We start from the raw sequence: 21,741 nt of genomic DNA on the forward strand, positions 1-21,741 counted from the left end.
CTTAAGTTGTTAATAGAAGCATCGAAGCTAAGCTTTTTTCCTATTAAAGATTTATTTTTAATCTAACTTTTTGGTTCAGCACCTTTTAAGTACCTTTCATTGGAGCTGCTCTTAGGTTTTTGAAAAAAACGGAGGCCAAAAGGTTCGGACCTACGAATTTAAGCTAAATTTTTGTTCGGAATCTAGAGTTTGAAAAACCATGTTTTTATGGAATCTCTCGCTTTCAATATACAAGAGTGAAACGGGTTCGTTACAGAAAAAAAAAAAGGTGAAATGGGTCAAACACATAATTTGGGCTATTCAATTGAATACTGTATATTTAATTTAACAAGGTTTTAAATTCTAATCAATGTTTCTAAAACACAGCTTTGTGGCTAAAACAGTAGTAACTAGTAATGATAATTTTCCAAATGATGGAAAATAAGAAATTCCTAAGATAAGAAAAACAAGAAATCGGATTAGAATAAGAAAGCAACAAAATATGGATATAAAACTCAGGACTATAATAATTATAGTACGATGGTCAATGTCACCGTCACGTGAGCACGTTAAGTGATGATTAGGTTATTCAACATGGGGGCTTGTTTACCGCAACGTAATTGAAAAATGTATATATATGAAATAAAAAAATGCATATGTCCGGATGTTCCCCTAACTTGAAGATGCATAATTTACCCAGTAAATGGTAAAATAATACAAAACACTAGAACAGTAATAATATCTATCATATCCAAATTTAGTAATGACATTATTTTGTCAAAAGTATTATGACTCTATGAGTTCTTTTTTATCCTTCCTCATCGATTCAAATCACTGTTATTCCTTTTCTATTTCTAATAAGGACAATTATCGTCTTTTTTAGGACCCAAAGATACATATAAAGAACTGTAGTTAAAACCCTTTTACATAAGCAATATCAGTAACCTTAAAATCTACTAAAAACAAAAGAAAACTAATCAAGTAACTTTTTTAATTCAATCATTTCGTTCAACACAAATAAGGTTAGGATCACTCTGGCCTTTGACAGTAATAATAACAGTTAACTATCAGTCATTGATCTAGTAAAAATCAGTGACTACTCAAAGAAACATATATTATTGACTAATTAACTATTGTTATGTACACTGACATGCATATATATATATATATATATATATATATATATATATACTGTAATTGGCTAGTTAATAGCTCCAAAATCCAATGAACAAAAAGACATGGTGACTTGGAGAGATGAAGACCAGTTCTGACACAAACGTTTTTGAGAGTTTTGTGATTCTCGAGAGTTTTTAAAGAAAACAAAAAATGGAAGGAATCATTTTATTTCAAACATTGTGACATATAAATAAAATAAAATAAGCCAAAAACTATACTTTTCTTGTCTCGTTTTATTTTAAATTCCATCCTTTAACTAACAACAGTTGATCAAGCATACGCAAAATTACTTAGAATTTGTCAAATAAGCAAAAAATACTTAGAATTTGTCAAACTCACAAGTGATCAAGAACATTTTGACCAAAAGAGGTTAAAGAAATCCTGACTGTACATCTGTACCACTACCACCACGTATCACCATCTCCCACTTTAGGTTTCAGTAACTATACAGAGAGTGTGTACTACTGATATATCGTTTCTATTGCTAAACGTAAAGAATATGAAAGACTTACTTCAGATTCTAGTCTTCTTGCTTCTACTACTACTCACCAAGCTTTGATTCTTGTTGTCACCGTTCGTAGAGAATTACTGCCCCTGCTCTCGAATCAGATTCGTGGGCTCACTTAGAACATACCTAGGAAGCTCATATCTAGCACCTGCATTGAGCAACAGATAAACCAATAAAGTTAACACAACAAGAAACAGAAAAACACGAATCAAGATCTCGTGAGCAATGTGTTACGCAAACCTCTTTCATCCCAACACAATGTTAGATCAGGGTTCTGGACAATCACGCCTGCACTGTCTATAATCGTTTGTGCTAGCTTCAGGTCAGCTTCAGCAGCAGCACGAAGCGCTTCCCATATCTCTGGTTATTAAGTAATTTACTCAGTTTCCAAATCCTCATAGTGCAATGCAGATTATAACTGGAAGAGATTTATTTATACCTCTTTGACCACCATAGTGTGGAGAAGTGTCCCAAAACTCCTCACGCATGTTCGTAAGCTGTGCCATTGTGATTGGCTCGGTATGCGCCCACGGTTTTGGTTTCCGGATTTTCTTTCTTTTCGCTGTCAACATTTTCACATATAAATCTCATCAAGAGAATGATACAACATAGAAACTAACTACCAATTCTAAGCCATCTTGCATCAGGAAATCATCACAGGTTTCGATTGCAACAAGACAAAAACCCAATAGGAAGCAGAAGAGCAGAATCCGGAGATCTTGTACAGTTTCATAGATAAAAGTTATAAACATTTCAATCACACCATTGACTAACAACTTCTTTCTCTAGATCGTATATATCTACACACATACTCATTATGCGAGACCTGTAAGGTTATAAATGTTCAAGATCACTCTAATTCTGAAGAGTAAGAACAATGTTTCAACATTTGCAATCTAATCCTGCGGATTTGGGACTAACAAGATACGATGTGGTTACAGACTTTAACATTTGCAATCTTTACTAAAATCTCATGCAAGATTACCAAATCCCTAATTAGTTCCTCTTGACATCTCAAAACTAAGGTCTCGGTTCACAAATCTCTCCCAAGAATCACAACATTGTGAGTGAGAACATGAACCCAAACAGCGAACGATACTAAAAATCAGATAGATTAAACGAAAGATTTCCAGAAACTCAAACGAACAAAGAGAGACAAAATCGAGCAAGGAATAAAATCGATTCGACTCACCTCCGCCTTCGTTTCTAGCCTGAGAAGATCCGATGCAACCCATTCTCGAACCGTTGGAGACGGCGTTTGATATGGTAAATTGAATGTCGCTTCGAAAAATTCCAGTACGGAATTGACCGCCGCGATGAGTTTCACGGCGGTTATCGGCGGGAGAGGCGCCGGAGTCCTTCAAAAGTCTTCGTCGTCGTCTATTTTTCTCGTTTTTGACACCGAATTAGTTTGTTAGAGTGAGACCTCTCCAATTTTATACTCACTTTCCTCCACCATTATAAAACGATTAAAGATCAAAAAGACCATAAGGTCCCTACTCTAACAAAGCTGTAGAATTTTACGAATAAAATATATAATTTTATAGAACCTAGCAATCGCGTCTGTAGTCCAACGGTTAGGATAATTGCCTTCCAAGCAATAGACCCGGGTTCGACTCCCGGCAGACGCATATATGTTTTTATCAATCCAAAACTCAAAATTTTTACACTATAAAATTCCGAATTGACGATAGGATAATTCGGAAATGACAAAAATATCCTCGCTTCTGTCAAAAGCAGACAAGCGATAGATCCAAACGCGTTAGCAAGGGGCCTTTAGTAATTTCGTCACAAATTTTCGCATGCTAAACTTTTTATTTTTTTGGTGTGTGATAAAGACACTACGCAAGTCCTTTATCTTTCTCGATTTGATATTTTCAATTCCGCGTCTTTCTCTGTAGAAATCGAAAAGATCTTGGGAACGAAATCTCACAAAAAAATAAAAAATAAAGAGGAAACAAAATCTCATTTAAAGTTTTGAAAATTCAAAAGAAACAAAAAAAGCGCTTAAGCATTTTTTGCATTTCTCTAATTTGCTTTCTCGAATCACAAAGCAATCAATGGCGGGTTATAGAGCAGATGATGAATACGATTACCTTTTCAAGGTTGTTTTGATCGGTGATTCGGGTGTGGGAAAGTCCAATTTGCTCTCACGATTCACCAAAAACGAGTTTAGCCTCGAGTCTAAATCCACAATCGGCGTCGAGTTCGCGACTCGGAGTTTGAATGTTGATGATAAAGTCATCAAAGCCCAGATTTGGGATACTGCTGGTCAAGAAAGGTCTCATCTCTTTTTGCCCTCATTGCCCATTTCTCGATCTGGTTTCTGTTTTTTTAGGTCTTTGTTCTTAGATTCGAACATTTTCTGAGGTTTTAACATCTATATGGTTTGTTCAAATTCCCAAAGAAAAGTAAAATTTTTGAGCTTTAGTTTAGATCTCTGTCAATAGATTTAGCTTCATTGTGATAGATCTGGATTGGTATGTGACTTTGAAAACATGGGTTTTGTCACAAAAGTCAAAAACTTTTGTCTAAGATAAGAGAATCCGAGGATTATGTGTATAAAGTTATCAGCTTTGGTCGAATTTCCTATATTGCTTAGTCTAGTTTTGAAATTGAAAAGCTTCTTGCTTTGTATAAACTTTCTCTGCGTATCATTCGTTTTCACTATGTTCGTGATCTGTATAAACTTTCTCTGCTTATCATTCGTTTTCACTATGTTCTTGATGTAAGTTTGGTTTAACTTGATTGTTCACTATTCATTGACAAATGTTTCAATAGGTACCGAGCCATCACTAGCGCGTATTACAGAGGAGCTGTTGGAGCTCTTCTCGTCTACGACGTAACTCGACACTCAACGTTTGAAAACGTAGAGACGTGGCTCAAAGAACTCAGAAACCACACCGATCCAAACATCGTAGTCATGCTCGTGGGCAACAAATCTGATCTCCGCCATCTTATTGCTGTTCAGACCGAAGAAGCCAAAACTTTCGCTGAGAAAGAATCTCTCTACTTCATGGAAACCTCAGCTCTCGAATCCACAAACGTCGAGAACGCTTTCGCTGAAGTCCTCACTCAGATTCACCACATTGTGAGCAAGAAGGCCATGGAAGCAGCTAGTGAAGCAGCTAATGTTCCGTCTAAAGGAGACAAGATCGATATCGGTAAAGATGTTTCCGCTGTGAAGAAATCCGGATGCTGCTCAAACTAATAAGAAGAGTAGTAGATATCTTTTGCAATGTTTAACGACCTTGAGGATCGGTTTATCTTTATATTAAAAAAAACGATTTATCTTTTTGTTAATCTCAAGTTAATGATTCGGATCCAATATATGAGTGAATCTCAAAGTTTTGAAAATTTCAAGAACAAGCGATAGTGGAGTCTGCGATCTTGAAGTTGAAGATAGTGTCCCATACGTATTTGAAAACGTATTCCTCTTCGCCGTCTAGACGTTGTCCGTTCATGAGGAGACACACATCACCGGTTTTGGACAAAACCGAGCTATCAATGGTTGTGACAGATTTGAAATCGGCGCACGACAACTGTATGTCAAAGAATACGCATGTACATGGGTTCTTCACTCTCACTTCCCACTCCGGTTTGTTCTTAACCATCTTTCCGGTCTTCGATTGTGTCAGGGTTAGACTAAACCTATCACACCCATACCCTTCAAAAATTTCAAACGGAAACAAGAAACTCTTATTTTGCTTTCATTTAGAACAATTAAAAAGAAAACATATAAGAAAAATATTAATCTACTTGTTGATATGTTTTATACAAAAAAAAAATAGATTTATTAGATTTGGTATATGATCAGGACATGTAACTTTAATGGTTTGTGCTATTGGCGTCACTATGTCACTATTTGGATTCAAGCCTAGCATAATGGATGTTGTTAGACAAAAAAAGAAAAGGTATGTAAGATATCGACTTATAGTGATCAAAGAATCTATTAAGGTTATAATATATCTGTTTAATACTATATATAAGTGTATACGAATATATAAATACCTTGGGTGATGAAGGCGAAAAAGATAAGGAGGCAAATGAGTTTGCAAGCTTTTGCTTCCATTGTCTGGTCTTTGAAGTTTTATCAGAGACTTTAGAAAATTGTATCAAGTATGACTGAGTATGTGGCTGCTCAGATCTGATACTGAGTATTTATAGGATTTATCTTATATAACAGATTAACAAGTTTTGGTATAGTTTCCCCTAAATATATACATACGTGTTAAAATGTTGAAAAAAGTAGGTGCAAATAGAAAACGTATGGTAAGAGAAGATAATCACTAAATTAATTAAATTAAATGTTTTATTTGCTTTGTTAAACTACAAGTCAAAACTCATTGGTCATAATAAAAAACTAAATTACAAAAGAGATTTTGAAATCATAAAAAAAAAACATTTTCTTACTGAATTAAATGAAAGTGTTTCCTTTGCTTTATTAAACTAAAGGTGAAATCTCATTGGATCAAAGCTAATTAATTTGTTTAACAAAAATTACAAAAGAGATTTTTTTAAAACATAAGTAAAAAAATATATATTTTGAAATCATTTTCTTTCAAGTAACTGGATTTTAAAATCACCAGTTTCGGGTAACAAACCCAAATGGTTTAACATTCATACCCCCAAAAAAAAACCCAAATGGTTTATAATAAAACTCCGATTCAATTTTCGCCTAACCGTTTCTCATACGTTTGTAGCTTTCTGTTTTGTTTTCCCACAGTATATTAGACAGGAAATTCTGACATAGGCTATGAGCCTATGATGCCTGATTCTCTTGTTAATTAAGCATATGATTGTGGCTACTTAAGCAGGGACATATTGAGTGTTCGTTTAACTCAGCTTGGTTAAGGTCAATATCTTCATGTCAACAATGCGCTTGCTTATACATGGCTAGATTTCTAGTGATTTCTTGCTAGTGATTTCTTGTTAACCAAGATGCACACACTTTTGGACATTTTTAATGTGAAAAACTCTCTTATGTCCTCAATTTTAATAAGGGTTTGATGTCCCAACTTAGAAATAGCCCTGCATGTTGATGTTTTTGAACGTTTATCTTTTTGTGCTGTGTTGTAAAGTTGAATGCTGATATATGGACGGTTACAATCGTAGACAATATAACCAGAAGCTCTTTCAAGAGGACTAGTTTTTCTGTCATTAAAGATAATAAAACTTTTAGTTCGTAGTGCCATCAAGACTGTGAAATATTCTTTTAATTCGTAGTGTGCTTTTAAAAATATTCTCCATAGATGAGAAAAAGTGGATGAAAGGTTTTCTCTAAAACGGAGGAATGTGATGAAACGTCCATTATGTTCTGGTCCTAGTTTGTGGTCAGCAGAATGTGAAAAAATGTAATAATAACTGACAAAATAACAAAACTCAAAATAAAAGTGATTTACGTTTATTAATCTCAAGTTAATGATTCGGACAATATATATTTGAGTAAATATCATCAGTTTCATGTGTTCTCAGAATAAACTAAACTAACATGAACCAAGACCGAATAAAACCGGAAACATTTGGGGTTAGAAAAAAATTCAAGAGCAAGCGATCTGGCCGTCGGTGATCTTGAAGTTGAAGCTAGTGTTCCATACGTATTTGAAAACGTATTCTTCATCATAGCTAAGAACTTTTCCGTCGTTGAGGAGACACACATCACCGGTTTTAGACAAAACCGAGCTAGCAATGGTTGTGACAGACTTGAAATTGACGCACGATAAATGTATTTCATAGTAATTGCAAGAACATGTGTTCTTAACTCTCACTTCCCACTCCGGTTTGTTCTTAACCATCTTTCCGGTCTTCGATTGTTTCAGAATTACACTCTCCTGAATCGTTTCACAGATCCCGGCATACCCTTTAAAATATCCAACGGAAACAAGAAAATAATATTTTCCTTTATTTAGAACAATTGAAAAAAAAAACACAAATATACAAGAAAAATAAGATTTATAATGTTATTACTTGTTGATATGTTTTTAAAAAACAATTCGTTCAGTTTTAACTAGACTTGGTATATGATTAAGACATGTAACTTAGTAGTTTGTGTTATTGGCGTCATCATGTCACTATTTGGATTCAAACCTAGGATAATGCATGTTGTTGATAACAAAAAATGTTACTATATCACTACAAGAAAGAGAGGCTTTTCCGTCGAATTATTTACGATGATTTGTAATCGTCGTAAATTTACGACGACATTACGTCGTATTTACGACGATAAAAAATTTCGTCGTAAATTCGACGTAAAAAATAACCCTCGTAAAATCGTCGTAATGTTACGACGATATTACGACAAATAAAGAACGAATTTTATTTCGTCGTAATCTTGTCGTAATATTTACATCGATAATACGACGAATTGTCCTCTATCTTGTAGTTGACGTAAAATCGACGTAAATGTGATGTAAATTTTATTTCGACGTAAATTTGATGTAAATATGCAATGGTAATATGTTGGTAACCAAACAAAAAATTCTATATATACCCTTTCTTCTCTCATTATTCCATCAACCAAAAAAACATATAAAGACACAAATTTTTTGAGTCTTTGAATGTTTAAGTAAAATTTTTAGTAGTTGAAATTTCTATCAAATTTCAGAAACAAAAAGTCAAATATTTGTTTTTGAAATGTCTATATACGATCTACGAAAGTGGATGTATACGCCCAAAAATGGTGATGGGTCGTTGACTGAAGACTTCAAAAACGGATTGGAAATATTCATGTACCAAGCCGGTCTTTTGGAAACTGTAATTGAAAGCGGCAAAATGTATTGTCCTTGTGTGAAATGCAAAAATAGGAAACATATTCTTATTGACACTGTCTGGCAGCATTTATTGAATAGAGGGTTCATGCCCCAATACTTTATTTGGTATCAGCATGGAGAGGAATATGGTCAAAGTAGTGGTCAGATGGCTACACGGAGTAGTAGTAATCATCAAGAACATGTGGATTTTGAAGCGTCCAATGATTATCAAAGTAGTCAAGTTCAGGGTGAAGATCATGATATGATGCATGAAATGATTACTGATGCATTTCATGAAACACATGCTGATACTGTTGAGGAGCCCAATGCAGATGCGAAACGCTTTTATGATATGTTAAACGCAGCAAAACAGCCTCTGTACGAGGGATGTAGGGAAGGTTTATCAAAATTATCATTGGCAGCTCGGATGATGACAATAAAAACTGATCACAATCTATCAGAGCTGGTTTTTAGTCTTGGATTGCCTTCTGAGATGATTGATGTTTGTGTTGATAATTGTATGCTTTTTGGGAGAGATGATGAGAAGCTTGAAGAATGTCGTTTCTGCCAAAAGCCAAGATATAGACCGCAAATTGCTGGGCGTAAGAAGATTCCTTACCAACGAATGTGGTATCTTCCTATCACTGATAGGTTAAAAAGACTATATCAATCCGAACGGACAGTTGCGTCGATGAGATGGCATGCAGAACATTCACAAACAGATGGCAAAATGACTCACCCGTCTGACGGGAAATCTTGGAAACATTTTAACACCGTACATCCAGACTTTGCTAGGTCTAAGCGAAATGTTTATCTTGGTCTTTGCACTGACGGGTTTAGTCCATTTGGTATGTCTGGTAGGCAATATTCATTATGGCCTGTGATTCTTACGCCATATAACCTTCCTCCAGATATGTGCATGCAAAGAGAGTTTTTGTTTCTAAGTATATTAGTCCCTGGTCCAAATCACCCGAAGCGGGCCCTTGATGTGTTTTTGCAACCACTCATACATGAGTTAAACCAGTTGTGGCATGTTGGAGTACGAACATATGACTGTTCGAGTGGTAAAAATTTTACGATGCGAGCGGTGCTTATGTGGACAATAAGCGATTTCCCGGCATACGGAATGCTATCAGATTAGACAACGCATGGGAGGTTATCATGTCCTTATTGTCTTCATAGGACTGATGCATTTCAGCTTAAACATGGTAGGAAAACCTGTTGGTTTGATTGCCAACGTCGGTTTTTACCACCAAACCATCAATATAGAAGAAATATGCGTTTGTTTATAAAGAACAAATTGGTTCGTCTCCCTCCACCAGTGTACCTAACTGGAGTAGAGCTTGAAGCGCAAATAGATCATTGGGGTGGACTTGAAACGGTCCCCCTTGGAGGAAATTGGCACACTCCTGCGAATATGCCTGACGGATATGGGGTTCATCACAATTGGCACAAGAAAAGTATATTTTGGGATCTGCCTTACTGGAAAGATCATTTGCTTAGACACAATCTTGATGTTATGCACATTGAGAAGAATTTTTTCGATAACATCATGCATACTGTTTTGAACGTCCAAGGAAGAACCAAAGACAGCGTTAAATCACGGATGGACTTACCTGATATATGTAACAGAATTGAGTTGCATATGGTGAGTAATAGGAAAGCACATGTTCCTGTATTTTGGTTGGGTGCTGAACAAAAAACAGCATTGTTTAATTGGGTATCATCAGCCGTGAAATTTCCTGATGGATATGTATCTAATCTGGCTAAATCTGTGGATAAAGGACAAAAGTTTTCAGGGATGAAAAGTCATGATTGTCATGTGTTTATGCAACGGTTACTTCCTTTTGCGTTTGCTGAACTCCTACCGGGACATGTCCATGAGGCACTAGGAGGCATTGGAGCTTTCTTCCGTGATCTAAGTACAAGGACATTATCAGAAGATGTAGTTGCACAACTGTCTACAAATATTCCAATATTGTTGTGCAATTTAGAGAAAATATTCCCACATGCTTTCTTCGATGTTATGGAACATTTACCTATACACCTCCCTCATGAAGCAGAGTTAGGAGGACCTGTTCAGTTTAGGTGGATGTATCCGTTTGAACGATTTATGAAGCATTTGAAGGGTAAGGCCAAAAACTTAGCAAAAGTTGAAGGGTCTATCGTGGCGGGAAGTCTGACAGAAGAGACTTCTCATTTCACGTCTTATTACTTTGCTCCAAAGGTTCGTACACGCAAACGGGCTCCAAGACGTTACGACGATGGGGGTGTAGGACAAAGTTACGCAGTAGAAGGTGTGCCTGATATATTCTCACCAATTGGACGTCTAAGTGGGAAACTAAAAGAAACTTGTTGGTCAAACGAACAAGACTACCACAGCGCACATACATATATACTTCTGAATTGCGAGGAATTGGCACCTTACGAGAGGTACATAATTATAACCATGTATTATTAAAATTTGATTGAACAGACGAAATGTCCTTAACAATGTTTTAAAATTTCAGCACTTTCGTCAGTCAAGTCCGAGAATGCATTGACGGTGTTTCAGAAGATGAAATTAACAAGCGAAAAGACCAACATTATGCATTGTGGTTAAAAGGTCAAGTCGAGCATGATGACATGACATATGCAGTATGGTTTCATGAGTTGCTCCTAGATCCTATTTCGAAGATAACTACTGCAGCTATGTATTTCACACGTGGCTATGTTTTTCATACTTATAGTCATGGCACTCAACGGGCAACTACGAACTATGGAGTTTGTGTACGAGGTGAAGTAGACTTTTATGGGATCATCAAAGAGATAGTTGACCGTCGCTGAGCAAGACCAGATTTTCGAAGAGGTATGATCTATTTCAATTTTTTTTTAAATTTATTATATTTATTACTTAATAAATAATTAACGTTTTTATTTTCCATTTGTAGGTTGCTCCGAAGAAGAAGGGCCGAACCTTAGGGATGGGCTCTATTAGAGACTGTCCTGCCGCCTCGGCTTCCGGATTCCGCACGCAGGAGGATCCGAGTCAGCTTCGCCAGGAGCTTGCTACGGCCAATGCTGAGATCACCACTCTCAGGCATGAGCAAGTGGCCCAGAAGCAAGAGCTCACCGAGATGCACGGTCTCTTCGACATCATTGCGGAAGCGGTTCCGCAGTTGGCCACCGTAATCCGAGCGAGGCAACAGCGAGCACGAGGGGTCTTTGAGACCGGTGGTACTTCCGGTACTGGACCATCGGACCAGCAGACGCAGGGTCAGTCTTCGGCTCCGGTAGTGCAGACGGGAAACGACGGTCCAGCAGCGACGGGCGGTCAAGACGGAGAGCCTCCTCGTGACGTCGATCTGAACCTCGACGATTACGAAATCACATTGTAGATTAGGTTTTTTTGTAAAAAACAATTTGTATTAATTTTTTTTTTTATTTATAAATTATTTTTGAATTTAAATTGTTTTTTTCTATTTTTAATTTTTTATTATTTTCAAATTTCATTAATTAAATTAAAATCGAATTAAATATTTAATTTATAAATCGACGTAAATTTGTCGTAAATTTACGTCGATCTAACGTCGAATATTTAACGACGAATTTACGTCGAATATGTTTACGTCGAATTTACGTCGAAAATTTACGACGATTTAACATCGACAATTAAAAAATTAGTTTCCCTTAATTGAAATTGTTCGTCTCCTAATCGTTGTTAAATCGATGTAATTTTACATCGATTTTACGTCGTTTTTATGTTGGAGTTCTTTCGTTGTACTTCCGTTGGAAATTTTACGTCGCATTTACGACGAATAGTTTCCGACGATTTTACGACGATTTTCCGGAGTTGGTAATTTTACGACGATTTTACGACAATTTTGGTTTTACGACGATCGTTTTACGACGAATTTTTTTTCGTCGTTAATTTGACGTAAATGCTGTTTTACGTCGATTTTACGTCGATATATGCCGACGTAAAACCCGATCTTTCTTGTAGTGTATAGGACATCAACTTATAGTTATGATCAAGGAATATACTAAGATTATATTATATTTGTGACGAAGATTATATTATATTTGTTTCTAAGTAAATAATATACTTTTTGTATTCTATATATATATATATATATATGTATATAAAAATATATATACCTTGGGTGACGAAGGCGAAGAAGATAAGGAGGCCAATGAATTTGCAAGCCTTTGCTGCCATTGTTGGTTCTTTGGAGTTTTATGGGAGAAGAAAGACAAATTTATTATGAGTGAGTATTTCCAAGGAGCCATCGGTTTATCCTATATAACAAAAATCTTGTGGCATAGTCATAAATATATGCGTACTTAAATGTTGAGCAAAGTAGGTCAAATGTAAAACGTATGGTAAGGAACATAATAGTAAAAACGAAATTAAATTAAAATGTTTTCCTTTCCTTTGTTAAAATTAAGGTCAAATCTCACTGCCTCACTGGGTCAAAACTGAATAATTTTTGTTTACCAAAATTACAAAAGAGATTCTGAAATCATAAATAAAAAGCATTCAACGTTTATCACTTATTTAATTAAATTAAATATACTTTCTAAAGGTCCAAAGCTAATTGGGTCAAAGCTAATTAATTTGTTTAACAGAATTACCAAAGAGATTTATAAAAAATAAAAAAGTATAGATTTTGAAATCATTTTCTTTCGGGTAACAAAACCAAATGGTTTATAAAAAAATCTGGTACAATTTTGACTTAACCGTTTCGATTTGGTTCGGTTAGCTTTTGGTTACAGAGCTTTTGCCGACCTCTAATTTAGACCCGAAACTGAGAAATCGCCGGAGAAACTCACAGTTACAGATTAGCTATGGCAATGGCGGAGCCAAGGAAGCTCAGAGGCCATAAATCAACCGCCACCTGTTGTATATCTTCTCGTGAACGGCCGGGACTTGTTGTCACTTCCGGCGAGGTCTCCAAAATCTCTAATCGAAACCTCTCTTTTTTTTTCTATTCGATGAATTTAGGGTTTCGTTTTAGTTACTTCCTGTCGATTTAGGTTCTTAAGAAGAAACTTTTAACAATTTAAATAAGTTGATTATAGGATGGTTGCGTTTGCTGGTTTGATTTGCGATGTAAAGATGTCCAATTCACCATTGACGTTGGGACAGAACCAGTTTCATCTCTTTGTTTCAAGACAGGTTTTGTCTCTATTTTGCTTCTATATCTCTCTCAAGACTCAAATACATTTCTTTGTTTCAATTGGTGATTAATTTTGTTTTTTCCATTTGATTCAGGTAACGAGCACATTCTATATGCTTCTTCTGGAAACGAAATCAAGTCTTTCGATGTTCATATGGTAAAAAAAAATCGAAACTTTGGTTAGTATATAAAAATATTCTTCACTCAGTTAAAATCTTCTCTCTTTCTGCATTTTTATAGCTAAGTGCTGCTTCTTGGAAGCCATTAGAGAGTTACAATTACAACAAAGATGAAATCAACCAGGTAGAGACTTAAAAAACCCTGACTTTTTGAAAACTTCATCAAATCGATTTCAATATATTTTGATTTGTGTAGGTAGTATGCAATGGAAAATCATCTTTTCTAGCTTCTGCAGATGATTCTGGTGATGTTAAGGTACCTCAATAGTTGTTCATAATACTTGAAGATTACATAAACATGATTTTGTCTTTGGGACCTTTTCTCAGTATGATTAACTGCTCGCTCGAATACAGATCATTGACGTTGGTCAGAAATGCCTTTATAAAACCCTTAGAGCTGGTCATACAAGTGTATCCTTTCTCGCTGTTTTGTGTAGCTCGCGTCTGTGAAATTCTACAAACCTCGGAAAATAAAACTCAAGTGGCACCTTAATGTAACTAACAACTAAGATATGCAGTAGCGTGCAATTCATCCATGGAGACCTTGGGAAGGTAACTAACTATTGCGCTTATCATTATATTATATGTCTCTTCAAGTTTTCTAAAATGGGTAATATTCTTACAGTTATAACTGGTGGGCTTGATTCAAAGCTTGTTTTGTGGGATTTCTCAAAAGGTCGCTCGCAAAAGATTATAGACTTTGGTAAGCCTAAGCCACAGATTCGGGTTCATTAGCCATCTATATTATATATGCCATTAGATCTGATTTCAAGAGTCATTTCTGTAATCTTTCAGGCTCTGATACACAAAGTAACTCAGGACAATGCCTAAACCCTGCGTTTGTCCACTCGATAGCAGTTCCGGAAATGGACATGGTTGATAAGTTAGACAAGATATGCGCTGTTGCTAGAGGTGATGGAATCGTAGATTTGATCAATATTGAATCAGAACTTTCCCGGAAAGTAACTTCATCAACATCAAAAGGAAGCAGCAGCAGCAGCAACAACAATGTGATCAAAAGGGTTCGGTTAGATTACTCTGTTGGTGGACACAAAGCTGCTGTGTCTTGTGTAGCGTTTTCTCTGTTTCAAGAGAAAGGTAGATTCTTGATCTCAGGTGGTAATGATAAGACGGTTAAAATATGGGATTGTTTTAAATGTCTTGGCTCAGACAACAACATTAATAACAGAGATCTCGTCCATTTGAATGTAGACCTAAACAAGAAGGTAAAATTGAAGCTATCATAGTTCTTTAGCTTTGCCACTTCTTCTTCCTCTTTGATTCTGATATCTAATTGGCTTTTCCTTTTAAAACAGGTGAACTGGCTCTGCACGAATCAATCTGATTCTGAGAATCTTGTTGTCTGTGACACAACAAGAGTAGTCAAGGTTTACTCAATCTCGTAACTGAGCCTGATGGGTTCATAAGTAGACTGAAAGATTCGTCCTTTATTGGACATTGTTTGTTAGTGGACCTTCTCAAGTGGTTGCTTGATCCACAAGTTAGTTATTTGTTCTTAGGTTCAAAATGCAAGATACAATTAAATTGCGTAATCGCAACAACATCATAATTGCTACAACATCTTGCGATCAAAGATTGATCGAAAACGGTTCACATATGGCAAAAAATCGCTAATTTTTCTATAATGTTTTCTTTAATAAATAAATTGAATGATAGTACACGAATTTTAATTTGAGAAAATTGAACACTAACGTTTTTACATAGTAGATCTGTTTAACCCGCGAATTTGACTCATAACATCCTTAACTACTACTAACACTACTATTGATGTTTCTTCTAAATGAGACTTTTTATCATTTTTTTGTCTTAATAGGATTTTCTAAATCAATACTCACTATCGTTTTCATGAATTATAATTATCAATGTTCATGTTAATTGTTAACAATGGTGGGTTATTTCATTTAAAGACGTTTACTTCAACTAACTTGAATATACACACACAGAAATTGCTATTTCAGATTTTGTTGCCAAAAATAATAACTCATATTTAATTTAACTAAATTCTGAATTGTTAAACTCTTTGCTATCATCATCACTTTTATAGTTTTATAGGACACCAGTGTTTTATATTTCTGTGTGTTTTATTCAATCTGAGTTTTAAATCTGAGTTTTCTACCAAAACTCTTATCTACGGGAATGTACACCAAAAAGGTGATCCTTCTCAAATTTTCTTGTCACACATTTAAGAATTTGGTATGAAGTTGAAATCCATTGTTATTCAATAAATTGTATTTTAATCCTAAAAAAGCACTAAATCACAAAGAGTATATATATAACTCACAAGAGTACAAGACTCTTCCTTTCAAACATATCCATTTTCAAACATTCCGAAATCTCTCCTCTCTTCTCCACTATGAAACCGCCGCAAACGCAACCGCTGTTTCTCATCTTCCTCCTGCTCCTCCTCTTAGCCTCTGTCTCCTCCTCTTCTCCATTAGACCCAAAACAGCTCAAAGCTCTCATATCTCTCAAAATCCTTACAACAACAACAACAAAAGATCCCTGCAACAACAACAACAACTCATCCTCCTCCTCCATAACTTGCGACAACGCTTCTCCTTTCCGCCACGTAACCTCTCTCTCCTTCACAAACCTCTCCTCTCTCTCTCTCTCTCCTCCAAAACCCTAAAACCTCTCTCCAAATCCCTCCTCTCTCTCTCCTTCCGTAACTTCCCTTCTCTCTCACCTCCAAAACACCTCCCCATCTCCCTCCACTCCTTCTCCGCCGTCTCCTCCTTCCACCGCCGCCGTCACAGACTCTCCGGCGTCTTCCTCTCTCGTCTCGTTAACCTCAAAGACCTCAACATCCTCTCAACACCAATCTCAACCTCTGGTCGTCTTTACGTCATCCTCGGAAACATGCGTAAACTCACTTCCCTCACAATCTCAAACTCAAATCTCTCCGGCACAATCCCTAAATCGTTTCACTCGAATCTCACTTCCATCGATTTATCAAACAACTTACTCAGAGGATCACTACGCGATTCGATTACTATTCTCTCAAGCCTCGAATCTTTGAATCTATCTCGTAACTCACTCTCCGGCCAAATACCAAACAAAATCGGAGACTTGGTCTGGTTAAAAAACCTGTCTTTGGCTTCGAACAGAGTATCAGGACCAATCCCGAGTTCGATCTCGTCGATCTCTGAGCTTACGCGTTTGGATCTTAGCGGGAATCAGCTAAACGGTACCGTTCCAAGCTTCTTCTCCGAGATGAACAATCTTAAACACTTGAACCTCGCTGATAACTCATTTCATGGAGTCTTGCCGTTTAACGAGAGTTTCATCAAAAAGCTCGAATTTTTCGAAATCGGAGGGAACAGTGATCTCTGTTACAACCACACTGTTCTGTCGTCGAAGCTTAACCTGGGCATTGCTCCATGTGATAGATACGGCTTGCCTTTGTCGTCTCCGCCGCAGAAGGAGGATTCGACGGCGGATGATGAGGAGGAAGACGATAATGGCGAAGAAGAAGGAGAGGATGAGGATACGAAAACAGAGCATCGTGGTTCTAACGAGACTGTGCTTGGTGTCGCCATTGGTCTTTCTTCGCTTGTGTTCTTGATCATCTTCCTCATCCTTGTCGCTAAATGGTGTGGTTGAATTCTCAAAAAGGTCTAATCTTTACCGGTTTTTTTTTCAGAAAGTCTTCAAATCTTTTGGACTGATTCGTTTGAGAATAATTAGACCGTTGGGTGAAAACCGGTACAACCCGGTTTAAAAGTAACGGACTTTTTCTCACCTCTTGTTCATTGCTTTGTAATTAAATGGGAAATTTATGGTTTTGGACACCTTTTGTATTTGCTATTTTCCACCAAATTTTGTTGTTGTGAATTGTGATTTTATAAGACTTCAAATTATGACTGTCTGAAGAGTTATTTTGGGTTTTTTAAATAGTTCATTTGGTTTATTCTAGTGGAAAGTATTCATAAAAATTGTTTGGGCAGATTACTCCCGATTACTTATTACCTTTGCCAAAATATGGACTAACCAAGTAATGAGTGGAGTAAACAAAAAGGTGTGAAAATTCAAATCATTAGTTTTTCTTCAAATCATTATTCCCAAAAGTTATTAAAACTTTTTTATAGATTACTTAAATTAGAACTCTTCCCAAATTATGGACTGTAAAGAAATGATTAGGGAATAAAAATGATTATTAAGTGAGCTGAGTAAAATGAAAGAGTGGTTATGATTCCGGACTCTACCAATTTTGCCTTTGAAGCATTGATACTATAATGAAGAACTTTAAGACTTATCACATTGCTGTTTTATTATCGATTGTCTATCAAATTATCTACTAGACAACTGTATTCAAGTCTCTCTAATCTTCGACAATCAATCCACTAGAACAATGGTGAGAACTAAATATTACTATTTATGAACAAATCATATAATCTTATATGTTGCATTCTATAAAAATATATATAATAAATTAATTTATCTCAGGCGTTATATCACCGCTCGCTTTCTTGAACACTGGTGAGAACTAATTCCTGAACACAGGACAATTCTAGCTTCTTGTTGTTGATAATGTCAAAGTTGAAGAGCTCAAAGAACATAAAAATCAAAGAAACTGCTTTGATTAATTTTAGTTTTGATGAAGACGACAAATTCGAGAAAAAACAAAACCATATCTCAAGGTTCTTGGAAAATTTAGATTCTACCGAACTGATGTCTAAAAAGAGATACAGAAATAGTAAAGATAACAGCTTGAAACGAATTGCTAAAATACCCAAAAATCTCTGAAGATTTAAACTTTTTTTTTTTTTATCCAGTGATGTTCTGAGACTTGTTGAGAATAACTCCTTCGTACTTAACTTGGAACCATTTCATTGCATCATCCTTAGTCACTCTGTGTTGGATACCAACGCGAGCCTTGCATCTACGGCGACGAGCCACACGGTATCCTGGGCGTTCAAGAACAACGTAGAAGTCCATTCCGTAGATACCGGTCGAAGGATCGTACCTAAATACACAACATTAAAACATATGAGAACCACAAAAACCAGTAAAGCGTTTATCTTTTATCAAATCCAAATCTATGATTCCACAAATATACCAGTTAAGAGTTTATCTTTTTATCGAACCCAAATTTAACATCCCATGAATTCTCCAGCATATGGTTCACTTATTCAAATTCCAAACCTAACATTCTCCCAATATTTGTCTTTGAAGCAATGGTTATCATGAAGAACTTGCTGTAGATTTATCACAATTATTTTCACAGTCGATTATTTACCATATTATCCAATCGATGCCACAGATAAATGTTAAATCGTTAATGAATTCCAAATGTAAGATTCCTCATAAGCGAGTAAAGTGTGTTTTTAAATAAACTCAAACCTAAACATTCTACTAAAAAGAAGCAAGTATAGTGTTCATCTTTTAGCAAACATAAATCTAACATTGGGCATTTGGGTGAAAACTAGTAAACGGTTTATCTTTAATCAATACCAAAACATAATCCTTAAACATCAGTAAAGCTTTTCACCTTTTATAGAACCCAATCTAAACATTCAACCAAAACTAGTAGGCCTTATCTATAATCAAATCTAAACCGAACATAACACTAATTTGGAGATTGTTCATTTCTAGATGCAATTGCTTGATACACGAAGAAAACGAAATGCTAAAACATTGTGCAAAACCAATTAATCTATTTGTTTCAAAAAAAACAGAAAACTTACTTGATTCCAAGATCAATGTGCTCTTGAATACCGAAACCAAAGCAACCAGTGTCACTAAAGTTCCTCCTAAGAAGCTCATACTCCTTAACTTTCAAACCGCTCTCAAGAAGCTGCATTGCCTTATCACCTCTCACGGTGACATAGCACGCAATCTTTTCGTTACGCCTAATTCCAAAAGACCTCACAGTGTACCTCGCTGCAATATAGAGAACCCATGATAACACAACATCAGAATCAAGATTTGACACAACAAAAAAAGACAAAATGAGAATTTTTTAACATTCACATACCCTTGGAGAAGACAGGGGTTTGACCACTGAGCTGTTCCAACACCTACAAGAGAAAAAATGGACCAAAAACAACAATTCATAACTCATCGTGTGACAATCTAAGCCAATTAGAGTGACGAGAAATGGTAATTTAAAGATGTCTTTTTTCTCTATGGAAAAAAAAAACAAAAAACGGACCTTAGAGGCACGAGTGAGACGATCACCACTCTCACCAACGGAGATGTTAAGAACGAGTTTCTGGACCTTAATGTCCCTCATGGGGTTCGACAGCTTCTTCTCCGACGCCTGCAATCACCAAGAGAAAAAACAAAAACAAAGATTATAAACCCAATTACCAAAATACATCACCACTTGAATCGATGATCTACAGAGAAAAGACGAGGAATTTACCATTCTTAAGGATCAAAATCGAGCTAAGTGAGGAAGCAAAGAGAGTTGCGAAACCGAAACTGCGTCAAGTGGGAAGTGAAAGGACTTATATGGGACGGTACTAGGGTTTCGTTACAAATGACGAAATTAACCCTATCGAAAATTTACAAAGCCCACGATGAGTATAGCATAATTTTTGTCATATGGCCTTTTACTGAATTATACTCTTTTAGTTATAAAAGAAACATAAATTCCAAAATGTATCTTTCAACAATGGACTGCTGTATTTTTCAGTTAATTAGTTTTCAAATTTGCTAGTACTTTACTCCTTCCGTATTTATATGATGTTTTTAAGAGATTTTAGTTTCAATTTATACAATTGTCACCATTTATATATTTACAGTGTTTTTCAATTAACTAAAGCATGGATTTAACACTTTTTATATCTACGTATCGGGAAAACGGCTAATTAGTACCTGAACTGCAAATTCTGGTACCGTTTAGTACCCGAGAAATTTTGGTGTGCGAAATAATACTTCAACTCGTACATATTGGCAAATCGGTACCTGCACTTGTCTTTTTTGGCCGATCAGTACTTTGACCTTGTTTCCGTTAGTCAACCCCGTCTATTTTTAAACAGGATGTGTCGAGTGCCACTATGGCATCCACGTCACTATACCGTTTGGGCAAATGACAAAACGTCGCCGTGTAGAAATTATCGAGAATTAAAAAAATTATAAGGTAAAACGACGTCGTTTAATGATTAGGAGAACAAAAAAAAAAAAAAACAAGACGCGGTCGTTTTATAATAGATCACCAAAACAAAGCGTAGTCTTCTTCTTCCTCTGAGGCTCGACCTAAAATTGGGGAAAAACAAAACAACAACAGCTAGGGTTTCGGTGGTCGAACAAATCAGTAAGGAATGGCTACATCATCGAATTCAAACAATTCCTCACGAATTTCAGGTAAGTTGGGAGTTGTCAATACACGCTTGTATTCTTCGGATAGCGATTTCCTCCGATTTCCTCTTGTTTATGTAGTTTTTCATGTTCATATTAGAAATTTGAATTTGTATTACAAATCTGCAGGGTTTAGTGTTGGTATGTCTTGTGGTGTTCCCGAAAGACTTACAGGTATGCACAAGAAGACTTTCAAACCATGACTATTTGGTGTTTTGATGTTTTGGTGTTTTTGTTGTTTTGGTTTAAAACCATGACTTTAGTCGAATTGTAGTTATTTTGGTTTGAATGTTCCAGCTGTGTTGAACTTTGGATGATCATTTTAAATTTGTCAGTCTTAATTCTGCAATTCAAAATATTTTGGAATCCAACTCAATCTTACAATATCTAACATTAATAGAAGTTTTAATCCAACAAATTACAACAAAACATCAAGATTTCTAGAATTAACTAAGCCCTAAAAAAAGTAACCACCGATCACAACAGCTCCACACACAATCATAGTCTTTAAAAACCATAGCTCAGTTTTCATTGCTTCGACCTCTTTCTCATACGCACGAGCTATGGTCTTCATGGTTTTCATTTCTTTGTCAAAGCAATTGACCCTTGCTTCACAAGATCTTGTTTTGACTTCTAACTTCTGCATCATATCTTTCACCTGAAAC

At 35.9% G+C, this 21,741-nt stretch overlaps 7 protein-coding genes and 1 non-coding gene across 8 annotated transcripts; 4 read left to right on the plus strand and 4 right to left on the minus strand.

Moving 5' to 3' along the window:
• Window positions 1-1,173: 1,173 nt before the first annotated feature.
• On the minus strand, window positions 1,174-3,094 carry LOC18016025 (ubiquitin domain-containing protein 1). Its single transcript, XM_006398194.2, has 4 exons — window positions 2,856-3,094; window positions 2,103-2,225; window positions 1,904-2,023; window positions 1,174-1,811 (listed from the first exon to the last, which is right to left on the minus strand). Exons 1-4 carry the CDS (start codon window positions 2,896-2,898, stop codon window positions 1,741-1,743), a joined length of 357 nt encoding a protein of 118 aa, XP_006398257.1. The 5' UTR covers window positions 2,899-3,094; the 3' UTR covers window positions 1,174-1,740.
• Window positions 3,095-3,222: 128 nt separating this feature from the next.
• TRNAG-UCC lies at window positions 3,223-3,294 on the plus strand. The gene has a single exon. It is a non-coding gene; the product is annotated as a tRNA-Gly (tRNA).
• Window positions 3,295-3,534: 240 nt separating this feature from the next.
• On the plus strand, window positions 3,535-4,954 carry LOC18016026 (ras-related protein RABA1c). The gene is made up of 2 exons (XM_006398195.2): window positions 3,535-3,944; window positions 4,445-4,954. The coding sequence occupies exons 1-2, from the start codon at window positions 3,724-3,726 to the stop codon at window positions 4,872-4,874; spliced, it is 651 nt and encodes a 216-aa protein (XP_006398258.1). The 5' UTR covers window positions 3,535-3,723; the 3' UTR covers window positions 4,875-4,954.
• Window positions 4,955-4,983: 29 nt separating this feature from the next.
• On the minus strand, window positions 4,984-5,822 carry LOC18016027. The gene is made up of 2 exons (XM_006398196.2): window positions 5,675-5,822; window positions 4,984-5,330 (listed from the first exon to the last, which is right to left on the minus strand). Exons 1-2 carry the CDS (start codon window positions 5,733-5,735, stop codon window positions 5,023-5,025), a joined length of 369 nt encoding a protein of 122 aa, XP_006398259.1. The 5' UTR covers window positions 5,736-5,822; the 3' UTR covers window positions 4,984-5,022.
• A 1,361-nt stretch (window positions 5,823-7,183) lies between these two features.
• On the minus strand, window positions 7,184-12,654 carry LOC18016028. The gene is made up of 2 exons (XM_006398197.2): window positions 12,550-12,654; window positions 7,184-7,523 (listed from the first exon to the last, which is right to left on the minus strand). The coding sequence occupies exons 1-2, from the start codon at window positions 12,608-12,610 to the stop codon at window positions 7,204-7,206; spliced, it is 381 nt and encodes a 126-aa protein (XP_006398260.2). The 5' UTR covers window positions 12,611-12,654; the 3' UTR covers window positions 7,184-7,203.
• A 560-nt stretch (window positions 12,655-13,214) lies between these two features.
• Window positions 13,215-15,381, plus strand: LOC18016029 (WD repeat-containing protein 53). The gene is given in 11 exon segments (XM_024155256.1): window positions 13,215-13,341; window positions 13,474-13,570; window positions 13,667-13,728; window positions 13,812-13,874; window positions 13,947-14,006; window positions 14,105-14,161; window positions 14,261-14,279; window positions 14,282-14,302; window positions 14,376-14,453; window positions 14,546-14,976; window positions 15,067-15,381. Coding segments are annotated over 11 exon segments (1,080 nt in total). The 5' UTR covers window positions 13,215-13,239; the 3' UTR covers window positions 15,157-15,381.
• Window positions 15,382-16,124: 743 nt separating this feature from the next.
• LOC112086406 (receptor-like protein 55) lies at window positions 16,125-17,487 on the plus strand. Its single transcript, XM_024155316.1, is given in 2 exon segments — window positions 16,125-16,371; window positions 16,374-17,487. Coding segments are annotated over 2 exon segments (1,248 nt in total). The 3' UTR covers window positions 17,375-17,487.
• Window positions 17,488-18,331: 844 nt separating this feature from the next.
• Window positions 18,332-20,271, minus strand: LOC18016030 (60S ribosomal protein L11-1). The gene is made up of 5 exons (XM_006398199.2): window positions 20,139-20,271; window positions 19,926-20,033; window positions 19,749-19,791; window positions 19,459-19,654; window positions 18,332-18,737 (listed from the first exon to the last, which is right to left on the minus strand). Exons 1-5 carry the CDS (start codon window positions 20,139-20,141, stop codon window positions 18,539-18,541), a joined length of 549 nt encoding a protein of 182 aa, XP_006398262.1. The 5' UTR covers window positions 20,142-20,271; the 3' UTR covers window positions 18,332-18,538.
• Between the last annotated feature and the right edge of the window lie 1,470 nt (window positions 20,272-21,741).

This window comes from Eutrema salsugineum, unplaced genomic scaffold, assembly GCF_000478725.1.
Source record: "Eutrema salsugineum unplaced genomic scaffold, Eutsalg1_0 scaffold_20, whole genome shotgun sequence".
Lineage (NCBI taxonomy): Eukaryota > Viridiplantae > Streptophyta > Magnoliopsida > Brassicales > Brassicaceae > Eutrema > Eutrema salsugineum.

What these genes read in the sequence shown, in the direction of transcription:
- LOC18016028 (XM_006398197.2), bottom strand. Translation starts at nt 12,610, where the DNA reads ATGGCAGCAAAGGCTTGCAAATTCATTGGCCTCCTTATCTTCTTCGCC. An exon ending in CTTCGCCTTCGTCACCCAAG is followed by an intron (nt 7,524 to 12,549) that starts GTATATATATTT and finishes GATATTTTAAAG; the next exon opens with GGTATGCCGGGATCTGTGAA.
- LOC18016027 (XM_006398196.2), bottom strand. Translation starts at nt 5,735, where the DNA reads ATGGAAGCAAAAGCTTGCAAACTCATTTGCCTCCTTATCTTTTTCGCC. An exon ending in TTTCGCCTTCATCACCCAAG is followed by an intron (nt 5,331 to 5,674) that starts GTATTTATATAT and finishes AAATTTTTGAAG; the next exon opens with GGTATGGGTGTGATAGGTTT.
- LOC18016030 (XM_006398199.2), bottom strand. An exon ending in GTCTCACTCGTGCCTCTAAG is followed by an intron (nt 19,792 to 19,925) that starts GTCCGTTTTTTG and finishes TTTCTCTTGTAG; the next exon opens with GTGTTGGAACAGCTCAGTGG. An exon ending in CACATTGATCTTGGAATCAA is followed by an intron (nt 18,738 to 19,458) that starts GTAAGTTTTCTG and finishes TTGTGTATTTAG; the next exon opens with GTACGATCCTTCGACCGGTA.
- LOC18016026 (XM_006398195.2), top strand. Translation starts at nt 3,724, where the DNA reads ATGGCGGGTTATAGAGCAGATGATGAATACGATTACCTTTTCAAGGTT. An exon ending in GATACTGCTGGTCAAGAAAG is followed by an intron (nt 3,945 to 4,444) that starts GTCTCATCTCTT and finishes ATGTTTCAATAG; the next exon opens with GTACCGAGCCATCACTAGCG.
- LOC18016025 (XM_006398194.2), bottom strand. Translation starts at nt 2,898, where the DNA reads ATGGGTTGCATCGGATCTTCTCAGGCTAGAAACGAAGGCGGAG. An exon ending in GGCTAGAAACGAAGGCGGAG is followed by an intron (nt 2,226 to 2,855) that starts GTGAGTCGAATC and finishes AAATGTTGACAG; the next exon opens with CGAAAAGAAAGAAAATCCGG. An exon ending in ATTGTGTTGGGATGAAAGAG is followed by an intron (nt 1,812 to 1,903) that starts GTTTGCGTAACA and finishes TGCTCAATGCAG; the next exon opens with GTGCTAGATATGAGCTTCCT.